The sequence below is a fragment of the Centroberyx gerrardi genome, chromosome 18 (genome assembly GCF_048128805.1).
Source record: "Centroberyx gerrardi isolate f3 chromosome 18, fCenGer3.hap1.cur.20231027, whole genome shotgun sequence".
Classification (NCBI taxonomy): Eukaryota; Metazoa; Chordata; class Actinopteri; order Beryciformes; family Berycidae; genus Centroberyx; species Centroberyx gerrardi.
Genome location: NC_136014.1, coordinates 28,394,998 through 28,414,467, shown reverse-complemented (window position 1 = coordinate 28,414,467; position 19,470 = coordinate 28,394,998). Strand labels below are relative to the sequence as shown.

Here is a 19,470-nt window from a genome sequence, read left to right as displayed (position 1 = left end):
ATCTGCACTTAATCCTGATCTGACTGCAGGAGTTTAACTTCTACAAACAGTTCCTGGAGGCAGAAATCTCATTGGTTGAGTTAAACCTCAATGGGCGGAGCCAAAGAACTATGTTAGCAAGCTAACAGTTAGTTAGCTAACTAAACTTGAATGGCAAAGATGGTCTGGTCAAAATATAAATTAAAAAATATACATGAAAATGACTTCATGGCTTCATGATGTTGAAGGTCAGCTAGCTAACTAGTAAACCTAGCTAACTCAGTATGGTAGATTGTATTGTTTCAGTTAGCAGCAGAGCGCTATTAGCTTCCTCCTCTCTTTCTCACTGAGCTTCAGTCTGATGTTACTATCATAACATTACTTTAGCTCTTTTCACACATCATGTTAGTCACGTTATTTTATCCTACATTTCACGCTTGTTTTTTTTTTTTTCTTCTCTCTAACATCTGATCGGGTATTTTTGTAGATTTCACACACTACATGATGAACCCAGGGTCAACGCCCTCATCTGAATATTCTTTAGGCTAATGAAATGATTGGTCGAGTGCAGCATGCGAGAAATGTTTGTTTACATCCGGTGGGTTACGCTGAAATCAAATCCCGCCTGAGCCAGTTCGCAAAATATTGTATAGATCTCCTGACCTGGTCTTCCATCCACATCAGCAGCAACAACACTTAACACTGCTGGCTGTTTAAAACCCCATCTGCTATATTCTAATTTATAATACATTTTCCTTTTCTATATCCTGTTACTGTTCACTGCTACAATGACCATATTTCACCACATGGATCATTCAAGTAATTTTAAAGATTGTTAAAGATGAATTAATTTGATCTTATAAAAACAATCTACAAGGTTTTTATGACCATTTTCTACTGGGACACACGCGCGCGCACACACACACACACACACACACATACACACACACATACACACACACATACACACACACATACACACACACACACACACACATAAATACACTCTCTGGACCAGTGAGCAGCTCCTGTATGTGTTGTTTTAATGTGGAATGGACGCCCGGCTTGGCAATGTAAACATTTCTGTACATACAACACATACAGTATATAACCACAGTTATAGAAAGACAGACAATATATTTGTTTATGATATTTACATCAGCTCAATAAATAAGAGGTACATGAAGGACTGAGCCGCACAGTAAAGCCTGACCGGTGTTAACAGTGTTGACTATCTGAGTGTCTGTCCTAAACACTCGTGGAAACCAACAGAGACCGAGTGAGAAGATCTGCAGGCCTGCCTAGTGGTTAGAGGAAGGTCACAGGTTCGATTCCCATCAGCCAGTGTGTCCAGTTGAAGTGTTTTTGAGCCAGACGCTAAACGCTGAGCCGCTCACTCACAAGTTTCTCTGGAGAAGAGGAGCACTAACTGCTAAACGCCTCGTTTTAGTGACAGCAAATGCCTAAAATGTAAATGTAAAGTGTAACATGGTGGACACTGTAATCAGCGAGACAGTTGAAGCTGTTAATATTGTTTACCTGTCAAGTTGCCAGAGATACAAGTGCTCAAAACCAGGTGTGATTTAGATTTCCCATTCAGGATAAAACAGAATAACCCAATTTCTCAATATAATAATAACAGGAGATTCTGTAAGGCGGATTTACAATGTTGACTGAGCAAATTCACCGTCCCTCCAGGCAGCAGAGGCAGATCTCCACACACAGTCTGGTCTTTCCATGTTTAGTTAGTGGTTAGTCCTGCAGTAGAAACCTCGTGCCGCTCTGCGAAGCTGCAGGAAGATTTTCGTCCGCTTGGAGGAATCCACTCAGATTAGCTTCATCTAAGTCGAGCATTATTGTCTTTGTAGTATTTCTACCGTATGAAGCTTGTGCAACTGTAAAGCAAATAGAGCTTAAAGAGAAGAGCAATCCCTTATTGTAGTGATGAATATTCCCTAAGACTTTTTTATCAAGCAATGTTTCCTCTGGATGAAGAGCAGAGATACAGCCTACTGTCTGTAACAGAGCCGCCTCAACTAACCAGAGTCTTATACGCTATTAAATACAGTCTCCAGGCTGGAAACTGAATTACTTAAATTGTGCAACACAGATGCCACATAATAAAACTGTACAGCCTGTACAAAAGGTGCTTTAACAAATAGACTCCAGAGAATTGTTCTTGAGGACTGTATAAAGATATTTACATATTTGTTTCAATACAGTAATCTACCGTGGAATAATTCATTTTTTTTAGTATCGAAACATTTGACAGGCCGATATTCTGTTCACTAAATGACACTAAGAATTATGACTTGAATTTTTTTGACATGACTGGCAGTCATGTGTCACTGCGAGGCTTCAGATACATGCAGGATTCACCTTCAGTAAGACAGTAAGTGTCAGTGATGCTGTGGAAGAATCACACTCACAAAACACAGAAAGCAAATTTCACTGCCTCACTCCTGGTTTAGCAATCTGTTTTTTGTTCCTTTCAAATAAGAATCTTTAGGATCAATATTTCGGAGCTTTGACGGTGCTTTACAGTTTCATTAAAAAGTCCACAGGTACGGTTTGTTCACCTCAAGCTCTGGAACTTTTCTCTCAGATTTTTCACCATGCTCTGCTGACCGGCCTCCGTCTTTTGTCCGGAGGTTGAGCTCGTCTTCTGGGCCTCGTCCAGCGGCTCGCTGGAGGACGCGGCGGCCCTGTCGAGCTCTCTGCCTCTCCCGGCTGGAAGGCTCGGCTCAGTTTTGGCTCTAGCTTCCTCCCTCTGCTTATATTCGTCTGACTCCTGATAGGCCCGGCAGCGGTCGATCACAGCCATGATGGAAATCTTCTCTCTGCTAGTCGGCGAACGAATCTGAACGTAGTTATCGTCCTCTTCTTCCTCTTTGGTTTCTTCGGCCATTTCCACAGGATCTGACCCGGGCTCCGGAAGCTTCTCCACAATGATGATCTTACGGCTGGGGTCGTCCGGGAGCGGAGCCTCGGCTGAGATGTAGTAACCGCCGTAGCTGCCGTTAGGAGCTTTGTCCTGAAGCTTCTGCAGATGGAGGCCGCTCAGCCTGTGGTCCAGAGAGTTCGCTCTGTGAAGCCTTGGACTGCTTTCCCCCTGGCCGGTGTCCCGGCTGAGGTGAGGCTTGTATTGAGGAACCTCACCAGAAGCTCCATCAGCGAGGAGGAGGCCGGAGGAGCAGCTGGAGCGTCTCTTCAGCCCGCCGTCCAACATCTGCTCCGGGACGGACCGACTGCGGCTGACCAGAGGCTGCTGGGACCGGCTGCTGTCGGAGCGGACGTATTTAGAGCGGAGTTCGCGAACATCGGGCCAGTTGAAGCTCTCGGTCGGGGAGCTGAGGGGGCTCCTGGAGCGAACCCGGCTGGGGGAGAGGCCCCTGGGGCTGCCCACCAAGCTGGAGGTGTGGGCGGGGCTTGGAGAGCAGACCTGCTCTATGGGGCTCAATGGCAGAGTGGTGACTTGGTCGCAAGGGACCAGTGGCAGAGTCAGGTTGGGTTTACCTGCAAAACATAAGACAAATCATGAATTTGTCTTATAAATGATTGTTGAATGATTTCTCATCTCTCAAAAACAAAAACACTGAAGGTAAACGGGACGTTACTGTACCTGAACTCTCCTTCTCTTCAATCACACATGGGAGGCTCTTCTTGCCGATCAGGATGTCTTGGCTTCGCTGCCGGACCATTGGCTTGGTGGTTTTGATGCGCTGGCTGTACTGACGGGCCAGATGGAGGACTTTGCTCTTCGCCTTGTCTGCGTCATCCTGCTGGTCTGACTCGCTGGTTGGCTCTCCCTCTGCCTCCGCCTTCAACTGGGCGACTCTGGGAACCGGCGCCCTGAGGACGACGCCCTCTTCCCCAAAGACTCTCAGGGCGTCCTTCAAACTCCCGGTCCGATTCACCCCAAAGGCCGTGTGTTTGAAGGGAGAAGGGCTCAGGGATTCCTCTGTGATGGTGCTGAGGTCAGACTCTTCGTTGTCTTTGTCAGAGTTCTTGTTTGGGGTCGTATTGCTGATGGAAAGGCCCAGACTGGTTGCTTTGGAGTTAGAGTTTGGTTTTTCACGGCCTCTGCCTTCACCTTTGGATCTGCTGATCTCCCGCTCCATCGCCTGCCAAATCTTGATCATTTCAGATGAAGGTTTGAACTCTTCATCCTCAACAGGCTTCTCCTGCATGCTTCGAGATCTGGACTTGAAGTCAACAGAGTCAGAGCTTCCTCCTATGTAGAAACCTGAATCCTCTGGCTCCCCGCTTTTCTGATTAGACATCAGGGAGTCAAATGAAGCACTTGAGACCAGGCGGCCCTGAGTACCTGAGTCTGGCTCTGCTGTGGAAGGGTCAGGAACGGAGGATGTGGTCAGGGCCGAGGGATCTGTCTGGACGGGTTCAGGAAGGAGGTCTTTCTCTGCCGCTGAGGCCTCGTCCCTCGGGATGCTGTTGAACCGGCTGACGGAGTTCCTGACCAGCCCAGTGGGGATGTAGGTCAGGCTTTCCCTGCGCCGGAGGCTGAAGGTGGCGTCCTGGTTCTCGGCGGTCTCATAGTAACTCTTGATTTTCCCGATAAGCAGCTGGTCCTGCTTGGAGAGGGTGGAGTCCCTCCTTCGCCGGATTCCTCGGTCGCCGTCAAAGAGGCTGTCGTCCCGCGGAGACAGCAGGGTCAGATCCGTCCCACCGAAGGTTTCCTGGAGTTCGGAATAGCTGCTGTTCAGCCGGATGGGCCGCTCGTTCGGTTCGGCGCCGAGGCTGAGGGTGCTGCCGGTCCTGCTGGGTAACCGTGGCGAAGGGCACCCGAGGGAGCGGGCGTCATCTACGGCCTGGCTGCTTCGTCTGATGCTGTTGGTAAAGTGCTGAGCGATGGCGCTGGCTTTGTCCAAAACAGAGGAAGGCAGGATGCTGTTCGCTTCACTCTCCTTCTCTGCTGCATCCTTCTCCTCATCCTCCTCTTCTTCGGAGGATTCTCCACTGCTTAAAGTTTTTGAGTCGGACTCGGGCGTGGCAGCTGACGGTTCCTCTGGGTTCTCTTGGTTCTCTTCAGGTGTCGGTGCTTCTGCCCCATCAGGAGACGCTGGGATCCTGGGAGGTGTAGCAGAGGAACCTTCTGGATTGGACAGTGGTTCTGGTTCAGGGTTTTCTGTGGGTTCAGAGTCTGATGTCTTCTCCTGCAGCAGTTTATCTGTAGCAGGCTAGAGAGGAAGAAACAACAGAGGGCCAATCAAATACTTGATAAATTATTAGACTTGTGCAAAAATATTTTCTGAATCACTTGTTGATTTGAAAAAGAGGCTACATATTATCTCTGCTGGGTAAAAATCTTGCATCTCCAAAATATCAACTTTTCAGGAGTCTTGTTTTGACCTTAACCAACATACATTTTGAGTTTTTCAAGGAAACCCAAGGATGGTAGAAGTTTCTCAACCCAAAAAAGACCATGTAATGCTTTATTTGAAGTGAAAACATGACAATCACAAAAATTCCTCAACTCATCACAACTCCACATGTGAAAGAAAGCCTGCACTGCTATGACAGCCACAAAACTATCACTGCTATTAAAACTGTAACAAGTGTGAGCTCTTGTGATACATTATGTAAAGGAATAACAAAACAAGACAGAAGATCTGAGAGGGATTGCTGGATGGAAACTCTTTCCTACCTGTAAAGATAGTTGTGTCTGAACTGAATGCCACATTCCACAAAACATTTTACACAAAATCTAACTTGTTAAGTTGTTTACTTGGAAAAGCATTCGTCAATTTATTTTCATTGTCATATGGTCTTGAAGGGGAAAATGGAGGTTGGACAGGATGATAAAATCATATTTTCTAAAAGACAGCCGTCACAGCAGATGGGCGGGACGAGCGGCTGATGAAGTGACGGCACAGACAGTCAACACATTACAAACTGACAGATGGATGAACTGAGGAGGAGAGATAAGTTTGTTTTTCCTGTCTTCCATGGGATTACTCTGCAGATTCAGGCTTTACAATGAGACAGCACAGATAAGAACCTCATACTGTACTGAAGTCAGTTAGCTCACGCTCTGATCCAGAAGGAAAGAGCAGAAGGGGTTCACTGTTTTGCTCTAGGACACATGGCTGTTGATGGACATGAGCCGTGACGGGTATCAGACCTGTGACCTGTGGGTGACGAGCCCGCACCACTGCTTACCTCTTCATGTGTGGGTTCATTCCCACACAGCTCCTCCTGACCAGCCAGCTGTCTGTTCTCCTTGTTAAAGCCGTTCTCAGGAACGCCGCCCGCCTCCTCATCCTTCAGCAAGGGGAAAAAACAACCGGATATAAAAACAGAACAAAACATAAACAAGATCTTTGGCAGCGTTAATGTTAGCAGATCAAAGGGAATGGATAACTTTTCAATGAGCTATAAATATTCTTATATAGTCAAGTGAAAGCCATGAACAATAAACAAACCATGAATGGGTTAGTTATTCTTGGTAATGCCCCAAGGACTCATACAGCGCAGCTTTAATACACAACAACTGTCCATTCAGTTTAATAGAGTGAGGAGCGATAATTATCTGAGTATGAACAGCAGTCAACTGACAAATGGATTAGTGGTAAATCCTGAGCTGCATAGACAAACTTCATTATCAACATCCCACCACACACAAGCTAATTTGCGGGTCAGTCTCTGAAACTAGACGTGCAAACAAAGCGTCGTGAACACAGCAGCAAACCGTCAGCACACACACACACACACACTCTCTCCTCTCTGCTCTGTGCTCAGACCCGGAGAGATAAAGCTGTCTGTTGTCAGAAAGGCTGTAAAGCAAACCATCCATCAATCTGGGCAAAATACTGACTGTTGTTAAAAGCACAGACAGACAGCAATCACTCAGATCTGCACAATCAATAGTGTTTTAATAATGGAGTTGGAACAATGTTCAAATTATTCCTGAATTTCACAGGTCAAAGACTCAAAAATGCAAAATACAACAGCAGGAAACTGTTCAAATGTCCGATTGACTTGAACATTGCTAAAGAAAATCACTTGTCCAATTCCCTCCTCGACCTCAGAGCCACCAGACAGCAGACAGACAGGCAGACAGACAGGCAGACAGACAGACAGACAGGCAGACAGACAGACAGACAGACAGACAGACAGATAGCAGACAGACAGACAGACAGACACCAGACAGACAGGTAGACAGACAGACAGCCAGCAGGCAGACAGACAGACAGACACCAGACAGACAGACAGACAGACAGACAGGCAGAGAGACAGGCAGGCAGGCAGACAGACAGACAGACAGACAGACAGACAGACAGCAGGCAGACAGACAGACAGACAGACAGACAGCCAGCAGGCAGACAGACAGCGTTGTTAGAGGCTTTCTGGTGAATGAGGCTCATGCAGTAACTGAGGAAACCTTCACAGCAGCAGAAGTCTTCTCTAAAGCAGCATCATGTTTTACAGGTCAGGCAGCACTGGCATGTGGTTATTATCCGTGACTTTAGTATGTTATGAAGCCGGTGTAGAACGAGCCGCGGGCCAAGCCGGAGACGGGCGGCGGCGGCGGAAACAGGAGGGAAGCGACCCGCTGGCGGCAGAGAGCCTCACCATTGCGACCCCCATGGAAAGCAAAGCCCTGGCCCTGTAGTGCCAGCAGGAGATGGCGGCCAGCATGGAGCTGGCGAAGTCGGCTACCTGGTCGTCCTCCATCAGAATCTCATCCGAGTCGCTCTCCTCGCCCGGCGGCGGCCCGGCCTGCCGGGGCGCCGCCGGGCCGGCCCCGCCCTCCTCGTCGCTGCCGCTCAGCCGCTCCAAAGAGTCCTTCCTGTTGCCCGGGTCTTCCTCCTCCTCCTCCTCCTCCTCCTCCTCCACGCTGGGCCGCTCGGCCTCGGACTCGCCCAGGCCGGAGCCCAGGGTGCTGATGCTGGCGGCGGACTGCAGGGGGCGTCGCTCCCATGGTAACGCCCCCTCGCTGTCTGCATGCTGCGGCGTAAGGTCACAGATTCCTAACGCGTCACTCAGTGTGTTTTGTCATGTTTTACATTCTCCTGACCCCAACCGGCCCTAACTAACCCGACCCCACACCGGAGCCACCGACCCCTCGACACACTGACACTCGACCTGCAACACTTACACTTGGCGGCGCTAACTAATCTGGTGCAGTCAGACCTCCGTGTCAAAAAACGCAGGTCTGGAGAAATTCTTGTGATAAAACGTGGGATGACGAGCCGTCGCTGAGCTAAACGCAGCATGCTGATTGGCTCTGAGTATGAAACAGGATTCTCCCACAAGCCCCCGTTGTTTTTCTGCCAGGTAGAACAAGTTTCCATCATTAGCGTAGCTACAATGCTAGCTACTTTGCAGAGTGAAGTCAAGTTAACATCCAAACAATCATTCTGTTACCATGTGACCTGGCTCTCTGTATGGATGCTGCCTCTGGGTGAAGGGACTGTTGAATCACATGCTGCGTACCGGTTAATGTTCAATGACCTCACACTTTTTTTAAAAGACCATACACTAAGTAAAACAATATGGGAAAAAAGTTACACAGTTTTTAAACTTAAAATGATGACTAGGCAAATAGAATAAAGGCTTTTTGACTGATTTTTGGAGCGCCTTGGATTTCTTTTTTCCCACAGTTACTAGAGGACCTTTTCTTTTTTATCCAAACAGCATCCAACCCTTAACATCAGAGCTAAGAAGCATTCCAGCCTCCTGAACCTTAACTCTTAACTCAAGTCCATTCGTTACGTACGACTGCATGAAGCAAATTTAGACGATGTACAGCAGGGGAAACAGACACTTAGTTTACTTGCAGCAGCGAATCATAAGAGCCGACACAAGCAGAGAAGCTAAATCACACAGATGATGCTGCAGGACAGGATGACCTGCTGAGCTAGGATTTCTCCAGATAGTTTAGATAATCCTTCTAATTCTTACAAACCCCTCAGTTCCAGTTCCAGTCTGTTCACAGCTGTGATTCATATCCAGACGCCTCCAGCTGCTGAACAGCTGGATGTTAAAACAGCAGCCTGCAGACTCACAGCAGACTCACATCATCTGACAAATACCTCTGAGGTCTGTTGGCCTGCTGTTAACCCATTTACTTTCTTACGTATTCACTTACTTGCCTATCTACATACTTTCTCATTTTATTACTTAGTTACTTACTTACCTGCCTACCTACTTACTTACCTCTTACCTAATTTCTACTTTTTTTATTACTTACTTATCTACTTACCTGTCTACTTTCTTTCCTACCTACTTTCTTATTTACATGCTTAGCAACTTACTTACCTACTCTCTTTATTACTTTTTTAACTACTTTCATACTTACTTACCTACCTAGTTTCTTACTTAAGTACTTACTTATCTACTTTCTTTTACTTACTTAGCTACTTACCTGACTACCTTCTTGCTTACTTACCTACCTGCCTACTTTCTTATTTACATACTTAGCAGCTTACTGCCCTCTTTACCTTCCTATCTACTTACTTAGCTATCGATCTTGTTTCTTACTTATTTACCTACTTTCTTATTTTCTTACTTACCTACCTACCTAGCATCCATCCCTCCCTCCCTCCCCTACAGCAGTGTTTAGTGCATCATAACAGGGAACATGCAGGTCATCACAGTGAGTTGAAACTAGCTGCTCACCTTTAGGATCGCTGTTGGTTCCACACAGGAGAGGAATGGGCAAGAGGAGAAGAATAGAAACAGTTGATGGTTAAAGTACAGAAGGCAAAAACATTCATTCAATTAGCATTTTTCAATTAACTTATAAGCCAAATACACAACATGAAAGCATCTTCCTCTGGTCTAAATGATGTGAAACTGACCTGTGGTCTGATCAGTGTATTCTACCATTATTAACAAGGACTGTTTCTTAATATTTGGTCATTTATCAGGTGTCTTCTGGTCACTAAGCTGCTCAGGACCTTCGTAACTTCAGTCACAAAGCTCACTCCTTTGTAACTTTATTTCTTTCTTTTTTAGATTATTTTTCTGCTTTATTGGATAGTCTCTGCCGCTGATTCCGGCCCGGGGCCTTCGTACCGGCCGGTGACGTGGCAATTCAGTTGTCATGGAAACGAATGTCATGAAGCTAAAATATGCAGATGAAGGCAGCGGAGTCCAGGGACATCAGTCGTAAAAAAAAAAAAAAAAACCTGATGGCTTTTGCACAGCCACAAAACTCAGGGATTTACTGGAAATCCATTTCTGATTTCAACTTCCTTAACTCCTTTATCTGTCCTATTTAGTACCTTTGTCCTAGGTGTGTTGTATTTGTGTACTACATGTTCATCTTTATAAAATTCAATAAACAAAAAAAACTGGTGGATAAAACCCACTGCAGCTGGAGGAGGAGGAGGAGGAGGAAGAGGAGGAGGAGGAAGAGGAGGAAGAGGAGGAAGAAGAGGAGGAGGAGGGGGAGGAGGAGGAAGAGGAGGAGGAGGAAGAAGAGGAGGAGGAGGAGGAGGAGGAGGAGGAAGAGGAGGAGGAGGAGGAGGACAGGTACATGACGCACCAACCAGAGGCTCTCAGTGTGTTTCAGAGGGAAACGGAGGAGGAAGCTCAGCTCTGATATCAGTCATCGAGGCCAAAAAGCCTTTTCTCCTCTGAAGCCGCCTGCTGCCCTCACATGGCAGGAGAGAGGAGAGCAACATCTAAATAACATCTCATCTTCCTCTCATTACTTCTCCTGGACATATATGACTTTTATTTAAAGAGGAAAAAAAGTGAAAAAAAGAGAGAAAAAAATCACAAAAAAAAATCCACTGGACTTAAAATGAAGAGTTGAAGACGTTTCAGCTGGAACTGATGAAGCCTCTCGGACGAGTGATTTTTATTTTTATTTTTTGACATCTTACTACCTGGATGTCTGAAATGAGCCTGACACAGGAAAGCTGCAGCAGATCTTTCCTGCAGCAGGTTCAGATGGACGGATGAGAGCCCTTCATGCTGTTCATCTTCACAGACGAACATCAACATCTCTCCTGACGCACGGCGGATAAACATCATCCTGAGCTTCAACTCACACAGAAACACTCAGCTGGGTGCAGGAGCCACACAGCAGCAGCTCTGATGGTCCAACTCATCTATAAAGTGCTTTTATGTAACGTTCACCACAATGTAGAGATTTAAAAAAGAAACACACCACAGTCTGTTTGGCTGCTAAGTAAAATAAGTAGAAACCGGCTTCCTCACTAACTAATAATAATGATATGAATTTTATTTTTTACCTTTGGTGTTCTTCAGGATTTGTTTCGTCGGCTCTGAAGAAGGAAGAAAACAAAGATTAAGAACAAAACTGTGACAAAAGAAGAAGAACCAAAGAACCTGAGATCCAAGCTCATGGAATACAGAACTATAATAATATCTGGTATGAACTTCGTCCCACCTGACTGCCGGCGGCCCTGCCGTCCGTCTCGGGGGAAGTCGTCGGACTGGCAGGACAGAGCTTTCTTCAGACGCTCCGGACTGTAGCGGTACCTGGACGGGTCTGAAGTCCACAAACAACAACAACAACAACAACAACAACAACAACAGTTTACCGGTCTGAGGTACTAATATCCACACAACTTGATTTAAAAACATACATCCACTCTGGAAACATCAACAAATTCTTCGTTCAATACCTCTTTAATCTAGACTAGATCAAATAAGATCAGATCAGATCAGATGAGATCAGACTGTTTTGTTGTATTTTATCATATATTATATATTCTCACAAAAAATGTACAATATGAAAACATTGTAAAAGTGTTATCAACAAGAGTTTTACATTATCTACTGTGTTTTAAAAAGCATGATAAGTTCTTTTAACTTTGTGCTGAAGCTGGCTGACACTAACAGACTGAGAATGACTGTCCAACACTTACAGATGGAGTCCATTTCCAAGATGGCTTCCTTCGCCTGAAACAAGACAACAAACACAAGTGTCAGTTCTTCCTGCCTCTGATCCTGGTGTGTTTACTGGTGATCCTGGTGTGTTTACTGGTGATCCTGGTGTGTTTACTGGTGATACTGGTGTGTTTACTGGTGATACTGGTGTGTTACTGGTGATATTAGTGTGTTTACTGGTGATACTGGTGTGTTTATTGGTGATACTGGTGTGTTTACTGGTGATACTGGTGTGTTTACTGGTGATACTGGTGTGTTTACTGGTGATACTGGTGTGTTTACTGGTGATATTAGTGTGTTTACTGGTGATACTGGTGTGTTTACTGGTGATATTGGTGTGTTTATTGGTGATACTGGTGTTTACTGGTGATACTGGAGTGTTACTGGTGATTAGTGTGTTTACTGGTGATATTAGTGTGTTTACTGGTGATACTGGTGTGTTACTGGTGAAATTAGTGTGTTTACTAGTGATATTAGTGTGTTTACTGGTGTGTTTACTGGTGATACTGGTGTGTTTACTGGTGATATTAGTGTGTTTACTGGTGATACTGGTGTGTTTACTGGTGATACTGGTGTGTTTACTGGTGATATTAGTGTGTTTACTGGTGATACTGGTGCGTTTACTGGTGATACTGGTGTGTTACTGGTGATATTAGTGTGTTTACTGGTGATATTAGTGTGTTTACTGGTGATACTGGTGTGTTGCTGGTGATCCTGGTGTGTTTACTGGTGATATTAGTGTGATTACTGGTGATCCTGGTGTGTTTACTGGTGATACCGGTGTGTTTACTGGTGATATTAGTGTGTTTACTGGTGATACTGGTGTGTTTACTGGTGATACTGGTGTGTTACTGGTGATATTAGTGTGTTTACTGGTGATACTGGTGTGTTTACTGGTGATACTGGTGTGTTTACTGGTGATATTAGTGTGTTTACTGGTGATATTAGTGTGTTTATTGGTGATACTGGTGTGTTTACTGGTGATACTGGTGTGTTACTGGTGATACTGGTGTGTTTACTGGTGATACTGGTGTGTTACTGGTGATACTGGTGTGTTTACTGGTGATACTGGTGTGTTACTGGTGATACTGGTGTGTTACTGGTGATACTGGTGTGTTACTGGTGATACTGGTGTGTTTACTGGTGATACTGGTGTGTTACTGGTGATACTGGTGTGTTTACTGGTGATACTGGTGTGTTACTGGTGATACTGGACCTTCTGTGGGATGATGGCATGGTGGTTTTCCAGAATGATGCGTTTGATGTGGTGAGCCCACAGCTTCCTCTCTTCTACTGTCTTCGCCTGGAGACAACAAACAAACAAACAAACAAACAAACAAACAAACAAACAAACAAACACCTTCATTTAGACTGAAGAGAAACTGGACCGGACCGGACCGGACTGGACTAAACCAGACTGACAATATATCAGAGCGACTCCTTTTCTTCAGTTGAGGCTGATCTCACTGCAGATATTAATTCTACACTTCTGCACTAGTTTCCCTCGTTTTTATGGTTTATGAGTGTTTGTTTCAGTCTCCTTCGGTGCCAGGTGGGTGGAGTTACTTACAAATACTGTTCGACCCGGGCGGAGACCAAACAATAAAAGTCTGTATGAAATGAACCGTAAATCTCCTCTCTGCTCTATCGATACATATGGAACTCAATAAGATGTGTTTGTTTGTTCGTGCGGAGCCTGCCAGGCGGGTGGAGCTACAGGTGTGTCTTACCTGGACGGTGTGGGGCTGTTTGGGGTGTTTGTAGTGAGTGACGCTGAAGCACAGAGAGTCTTTAGCGCTCTCTATCAGCATGAGGGTGGAGCACTGAAACAACAACAGAACCAGATTAATATGATTAATAAACTCTATTTACTGTTTGGGAGGAAATGTTCATTTACAATTTCTTCTATATATCCATCCAAAAATCAATATCCATATTTCATCATTCATTAGGTCTAAAATCTGTTGGATCCAGTCTGTAGAAGTGTTTCATTCAGTCAACAAGGACTTCAAAAGTACCTTTATTTTAAATTCATTACATTTGGGAATTCTGAGACCAACAGGATGAAGGAAATCAGTTCAAACACAGTAACATGAAAAATGATGGAAATGCTTTATTTTCCAGGTAATTTCCTAGAAAGGAACTGTTAATTCTGTTAAATTCTTAGGAGGTTTCCTGGAAAGAACCATGAAATTCTGTTGAAATGATGTGAAAATAGAGAAATAGTTCAATAGTAGTTGGTAAGTTCCTACAATCTCTTCAGTTGTTTCCAAGACAGAACCATGAAATCAGGAATTAGAGAACTTCCTTCCTGACTGTTGAGGGAAAACCTGTAGTTAATGGGCTATACTTAGAATATGAAAGGAATAAGGTGCTAATAAATGTTTTGTAATGACTAATAATGAACCAAGACACCACTAATATGTAAGCAGTGAGCAGATGTGTCTCACTGAGATGTGCGTCTTGTAGACGAAGTGTTCTCCTCGCCGCTTGGTGATGAGCAGCATGCGGTCGAACAGGAAGAGCGTGCGTTCGTTCTTCGCTCGGTGAACCTTGAAGGTTCCTTCCAGAACCAGTTCTCCGTACGTCGTGAGGTCCGGACCTTTCCAGTTCAGCAGCAGGGACTGGACCTCCTGCAACACACACACACAACAACACACACACACACACACACACACACAACAACACACACACACACACACAGTCAGTCACTCAGCGTTCAAACCAGGTCCAACAGCAGGTGCAGCGAGCAGATCAGTGTTCACACATCTGACTGCTGATCTGAGGCCTCGTGCACACTCATTTTGAAAATTGTGTGTGTGTGTGTGTGCATGTGAGTGAGTGTGTGTGTGAGTGAGTGTGTGTGTGTGTGCATGTGTGTGTGTGAGTGTGTGTGTGCATGTGTGTGTGTGTGTGTGTGTGTGTGTGTGTGTGTGTGACCTGCAGCCGGACGGCGTGCTCGTGTTTCCTCTTCATGTCGTTGATGTACCAGGCGACGCCGGTCATGCTGTAGATCGCCTCCTCCACCACCTCAAACCCCGCCTCCTCCGGGTCGAAGTGCTTCGCGATCTCCTGACCAAGAGAAGGAGAATAATAATAATAACTAGTAAATAATATTATTTTTTATCAAGGCATTTTACATTATGATTTTTATTTTATTTATTTGTGTTTATTTTCTATTCCTTGTTTTGTAGTTGTTCCATTTTTACTTCATTGTTCTTGTTGCTGTAGTTGTTTTTATCAATACTACTTTCTTTATGTTTTTACTTATTTTTACTACTTTACTTGTTGTAAAGCACTGCTATATAAATAAAGTTTATAATAATAATAATAGTAGTAATAATAGTGGCAGGAGTCTCCCATCTGTATTGTTGTTGCTTTATATAATGTTTCATTATGTTGTTGATTAATATAAACTGCAGAAGTTTATTATCTATACTCACATCTATGATCTTATGCTTATTACTGGGAAATAATAATGATCAATAATATTTTAGAACATAGGAATGCATTAATAAAGTTTCATAATATTAGTGAATACTAGGGAATATAACTGGTTTACTTTCTAATTAATAATACTAATAGTTCTACTATTAATAATAATAACACTAAAAATAATAAAGATGTCAGTCACTAATACTAGAGAATATACCCATTTTTCTTTTTACTGTACAATAAAGTAAAATAAATACAATACATTTTAAATTAAATCTAATTAAATTAACAGTAATAACTGTGTGTGTGTGTGTGTGTGTGTGTGTACCTGCAGCAGCAGGTGGTACTTGAGGATCCTCTGGACTGGTTTCAGCAGGTACGACCCGAGCGGCAGCGAGCGCTTCAGAGCCGCCTGCCGCTCCCGGAAAAACTTCGCCAGAGATTTATTCCTCATGCAGTCAGTCAGCGCCGCCACCGAGCTGCAGGGAGAAACAGGTAGAAACAAGTAGAAACACAAAGAAACAGGTAGAAACAGGTAGAAACAGGTAGAAACACAAAGAAACAGGTAGAAACAGGTAGAAACACAAAGAAACAGGTAGAAACAAGTAGAAACAGGTAGAAACACAAAGAAACAGGTAGAAACGGTTAGAAACAAGTAGAAACAGGTAGAAATAGGTAGAAACAGGTAGAAACACAAAGAAACAGGTAGAAACAGGTAGAAACACAAAGAAACAGGTAGAAACAGGTGGAAACAGGTAGAAACAGGTAGAAACGGTTAGAAACACAAAGAAACAGGTAGAAACAGGTAGAAACGGTTAGAAACAGGTGTGATGGTGTGAACATGTGAAAAAGTACATGTGAATCCAAGCCCCATGTGCTTTTTGAACATGTTTCTCTTCACATGTGAAACTAACACGGCAGGTGAAAATGTGACAAAATAAATCTTTGCATGTGGGGAAAAAACTTTCTACCTATGAATTGAAATTTGATCTGAAGTAAAAACATGATGTCAGAATATGATGTGAACAAATCTTCACATGAAAACCAACGTGTTGAAAAAGCACATGCTCTGGATTCACATGGTTTTCACATGATGTGAAAACCGACTCCAGCCGGTTCTTCTCTTAGTAATGAATGAGGGAGACGATGAAGTGTGTGTGAAGCTCTGAGGATCAGACAGCTGAACGCTGACTCACATATTCACACTCACTTTGGGTAGTTGGTGCAGTACTGTGTGTAGATATCGAAGTACTCGCTCTGAAAGGAGAAGAAAGTAAAGTATTCATCACACTGTTTACAGTCTGAAGCTGCTGAAGACAAACTGACTTTTCCTTTCATCATGTGTAGAGTCACTGCTGCTCTCAGACAGCTGATGGAGGTAAATATTTCATTTTATTTTATTTTTTGAGTTTGGAAAGTCGACACTGTCAGGCAGATACATTTTTCTATCATTTTGCTTTTATCGACTGTATAATATTTTGTGGACCTCTCTCTCTCCTCACCTTCAGGACGAAGCACCTGGCGATGGCGACCGGGTCCAGGTCGCACCGGTCCAGGTCCTGCAGCAGCTCGCTGGGAGGAGACACAAAGCTGTCAGTCCAACACTCCACACACTGCTGTGTTTTCAACACACTGCTGTGTTTTCAACACGTGTCGCTGTGTGGAAACCTTGTAACTCCAAATCTGGTGATTCTCCTGTTTTCACTGCAGTTGAAAACGTTTCCAAACCTCACTGGATAAACTGTAAACTGTATCATCATCAAGCTGAAAACCAGGCTGTTATTCTTGGTTTATTAAAAATTGAATTTTGGAGACACAAGGTTTTCACCTGACAGCGACGATACACAATTTACATTAAGCTGATGTCATGTGAAAACTCATAACTGTTATTTTGTGATTTATTTATGATCACATGCTCCTGTCTGGGTTCACTCTGAAAACTCTCTGAAAACTCTGAAAACCCTCAGAAAACTCTCTGAAAACTCTGAAAACCCTCAGAAAACTCTCTGAAAACCCTCTGAAAACTCTCTGAAAACCCTCAGAAAACTCTGAAAACTCTGAAAACCCTCTGAAAACTCTCTGAAAACCCTCTGAAAACTCTCTGAAAACTCTGAAAACTCTGAAAACCCTCTGAAAACTCTCTGAAAACCCTCTGAAAACTCTCTGAAAACCCTCTGAAAACTGAAAACTCTGAAAACTCTCTGAAAACTCTGAAAACTCTCTGAAAACCCTCTGAAAACTCTCTGAAAACCCTCTGAAAACTCTCTGAAAACCCTCTGAAAACTCTGAAAACTCTCTGAAAACTCTCTGAAAACTCTCTGAAAACCCTCTGAAAACTCTGAAAACCCTCTGAAAACTCTGAAAACTCTGAAAACCCTCTGAAAACCCTGAAAACTCTCTGAAAACTCTCTGAAAACCGTCTGAAAACTCTGAAAACTGAAAACTCTCTGAAAACACTCTGAAAACTCTCTGAAAACTCTCTGAAAACTCTCTGAAAACTCTCTGAAAACCCTCTGAAAACTCTCTGAAAACTCTCTGAAAACCCTCTGAAAACTCTCTGAAAACTCTCTGAAAACCCTCTGAAAACTCTCTGAAAACCCTCTGAAAACTCTCTGAAAACTCTCTGAAAACCCTCTGAAAACTCTCTGAAAACCCTCTGAAAACCCTCTGAAAACTCTCTGAAAACCCTCTGAAAACTCTCTGAAAACTCTGAAAACCCTCTGAAAACCCTCTGAAAACCCTCTGAAAACTCTGAAAACTCTCTGAAAACCCTCTGAAAACCCTCTGAAAACTCTCTGAAAACCCTCTGAAAACTCTCTGAAAACTCTGAAAACCCTCTGAAAACCCTCTGAAAACTCTGAAAACTCTCTGAAAACTCTCTGAAAACCCTCTGAAAACTCTCTGAAAACTCTGAAAACCCTCTGAAAACCCTCTGAAAACTCTCTGAAAACCCTCTGAAAACTCTCTGAAAACTCTCTGAAAACCCTCTGAAAACCCTCTGAAAACCCTCTGAAAACCCTCTGAAAACCCTCTGAAAACTCTGAAAACCCTCTGAAAACCCTCTGTAAACTCTCTGAAAACTCTCTGAAAACCCTCTGAAAACCCTCTGAAAACTCTCTGAAAACTCTGAAAACCCTCTGAAAACCCTCTGTAAACCCTCTGTGGTGAGCGGCTGCTTCTCACAACACAGTGTGTGTTTGCACCAGACTGAAGTGTGTTGTCAGAACACTCAACACATCCACAGCAAACCTAGAGGAAGATTTCCAAACAGTTTCTTCACTCTTCTGATGCAACATTTCAACATTTCTTCAGTCTGAACAGTTTCTCTGCGTCTCAAACAGCAGCTGATCTGACTGACAAGAAACTCCTCATCCTCCAAGCTGGAGGCTGAAACTGAACCACAGGGACACAGCAAACCAAACCAGTCCAAACCAAACCAGTCCAAACCAAACCAGTCCAAACCAAACCAAACCAAACCAGTCCAAACCAAACCAGTCCAAACCAAACCAGTCCAAACCAAACCAGTCCAAACCAAACCAAACCAGTCCAAACCAAACCAATCTAATCCAAATCAAACTCACCCCCGACACCAGGCAGAGGAAACTTCCTGAAGAGACTGAACAGCAAACAAACAAACAAACAAACAGCAGCTTCTTTATTTCAAACAGAGTGATCCGGTTTGACCCGGTTTGATCCACTTTGATCCGGTTTGATCCGGTCAGCATGTTGGAGTCCTGGTTCCTCTGCTGGACTCTGATCAGGATCTGAATGAGTTTTGGTTAAAAGCCTGAAGGTAAGATCTGTGGTTCAGACGAGCTGAAGACGTTTAACGTTTCCTTCTGTCAGATAAAATAAACCTTCAGACATCCCATAATAATCTGACAGGTACTGTGTGTGTGTGTGTGTGTGTGTGTGTGTGTGTGTGTGTGTGTGCTGATGTTGGGTTCTTGCCAATGCCAAGCTGCACTGAAACCAAATTCCACCAGCTGTTAAACTACCTGAAACTAATACTATTAACATATATTGATCAGATAGTGAATTGATCCACTCATCCCTCCCTCCCTCCCTCCCTCCTCCCTCCATCCCTCCCTCCCTCCTTCCTCCCTCCCTCCCTCCCTCCCTCCCTCCCTCCCTCCCTCCCTCCCTCCCTCCCCCCTCTGACCTGTT

The 19,470-nt window shown here is 44.2% G+C and overlaps 1 protein-coding gene across 1 annotated transcript in view; it reads right to left on the bottom strand.

Moving 5' to 3' along the window:
* Positions 1–1,001: 1,001 nt before the first annotated feature.
* LOC139928271 (pleckstrin homology domain-containing family G member 3) overlaps positions 1,002–19,470 on the bottom strand; it is a 22,821-nt gene continuing 4,352 nt past the window's right edge. Inside the window, exons 3-17 of the mRNA XM_078289787.1 lie at positions 16,806–16,938; positions 16,514–16,560; positions 15,632–15,782; positions 14,809–14,940; positions 14,319–14,501; positions 13,599–13,691; positions 13,085–13,171; positions 11,847–11,880; positions 11,366–11,467; positions 11,208–11,240; positions 9,622–9,632; positions 7,660–7,947; positions 6,160–6,261; positions 3,602–5,177; positions 1,002–3,495 (exon numbers count right to left, since the gene is read on the bottom strand). Coding sequence (XP_078145913.1) covers positions 2,555–3,495; positions 3,602–5,177; positions 6,160–6,261; positions 7,660–7,947; positions 9,622–9,632; positions 11,208–11,240; positions 11,366–11,467; positions 11,847–11,880; positions 13,085–13,171; positions 13,599–13,691; positions 14,319–14,501; positions 14,809–14,940; positions 15,632–15,782; positions 16,514–16,560; positions 16,806–16,938 — 3,913 coding nt within the window. The 3' untranslated portion in view covers positions 1,002–2,554. The remainder of the gene's footprint in view (positions 3,496–3,601; positions 5,178–6,159; positions 6,262–7,659; positions 7,948–9,621; positions 9,633–11,207; positions 11,241–11,365; positions 11,468–11,846; positions 11,881–13,084; positions 13,172–13,598; positions 13,692–14,318; positions 14,502–14,808; positions 14,941–15,631; positions 15,783–16,513; positions 16,561–16,805; positions 16,939–19,470) is intronic.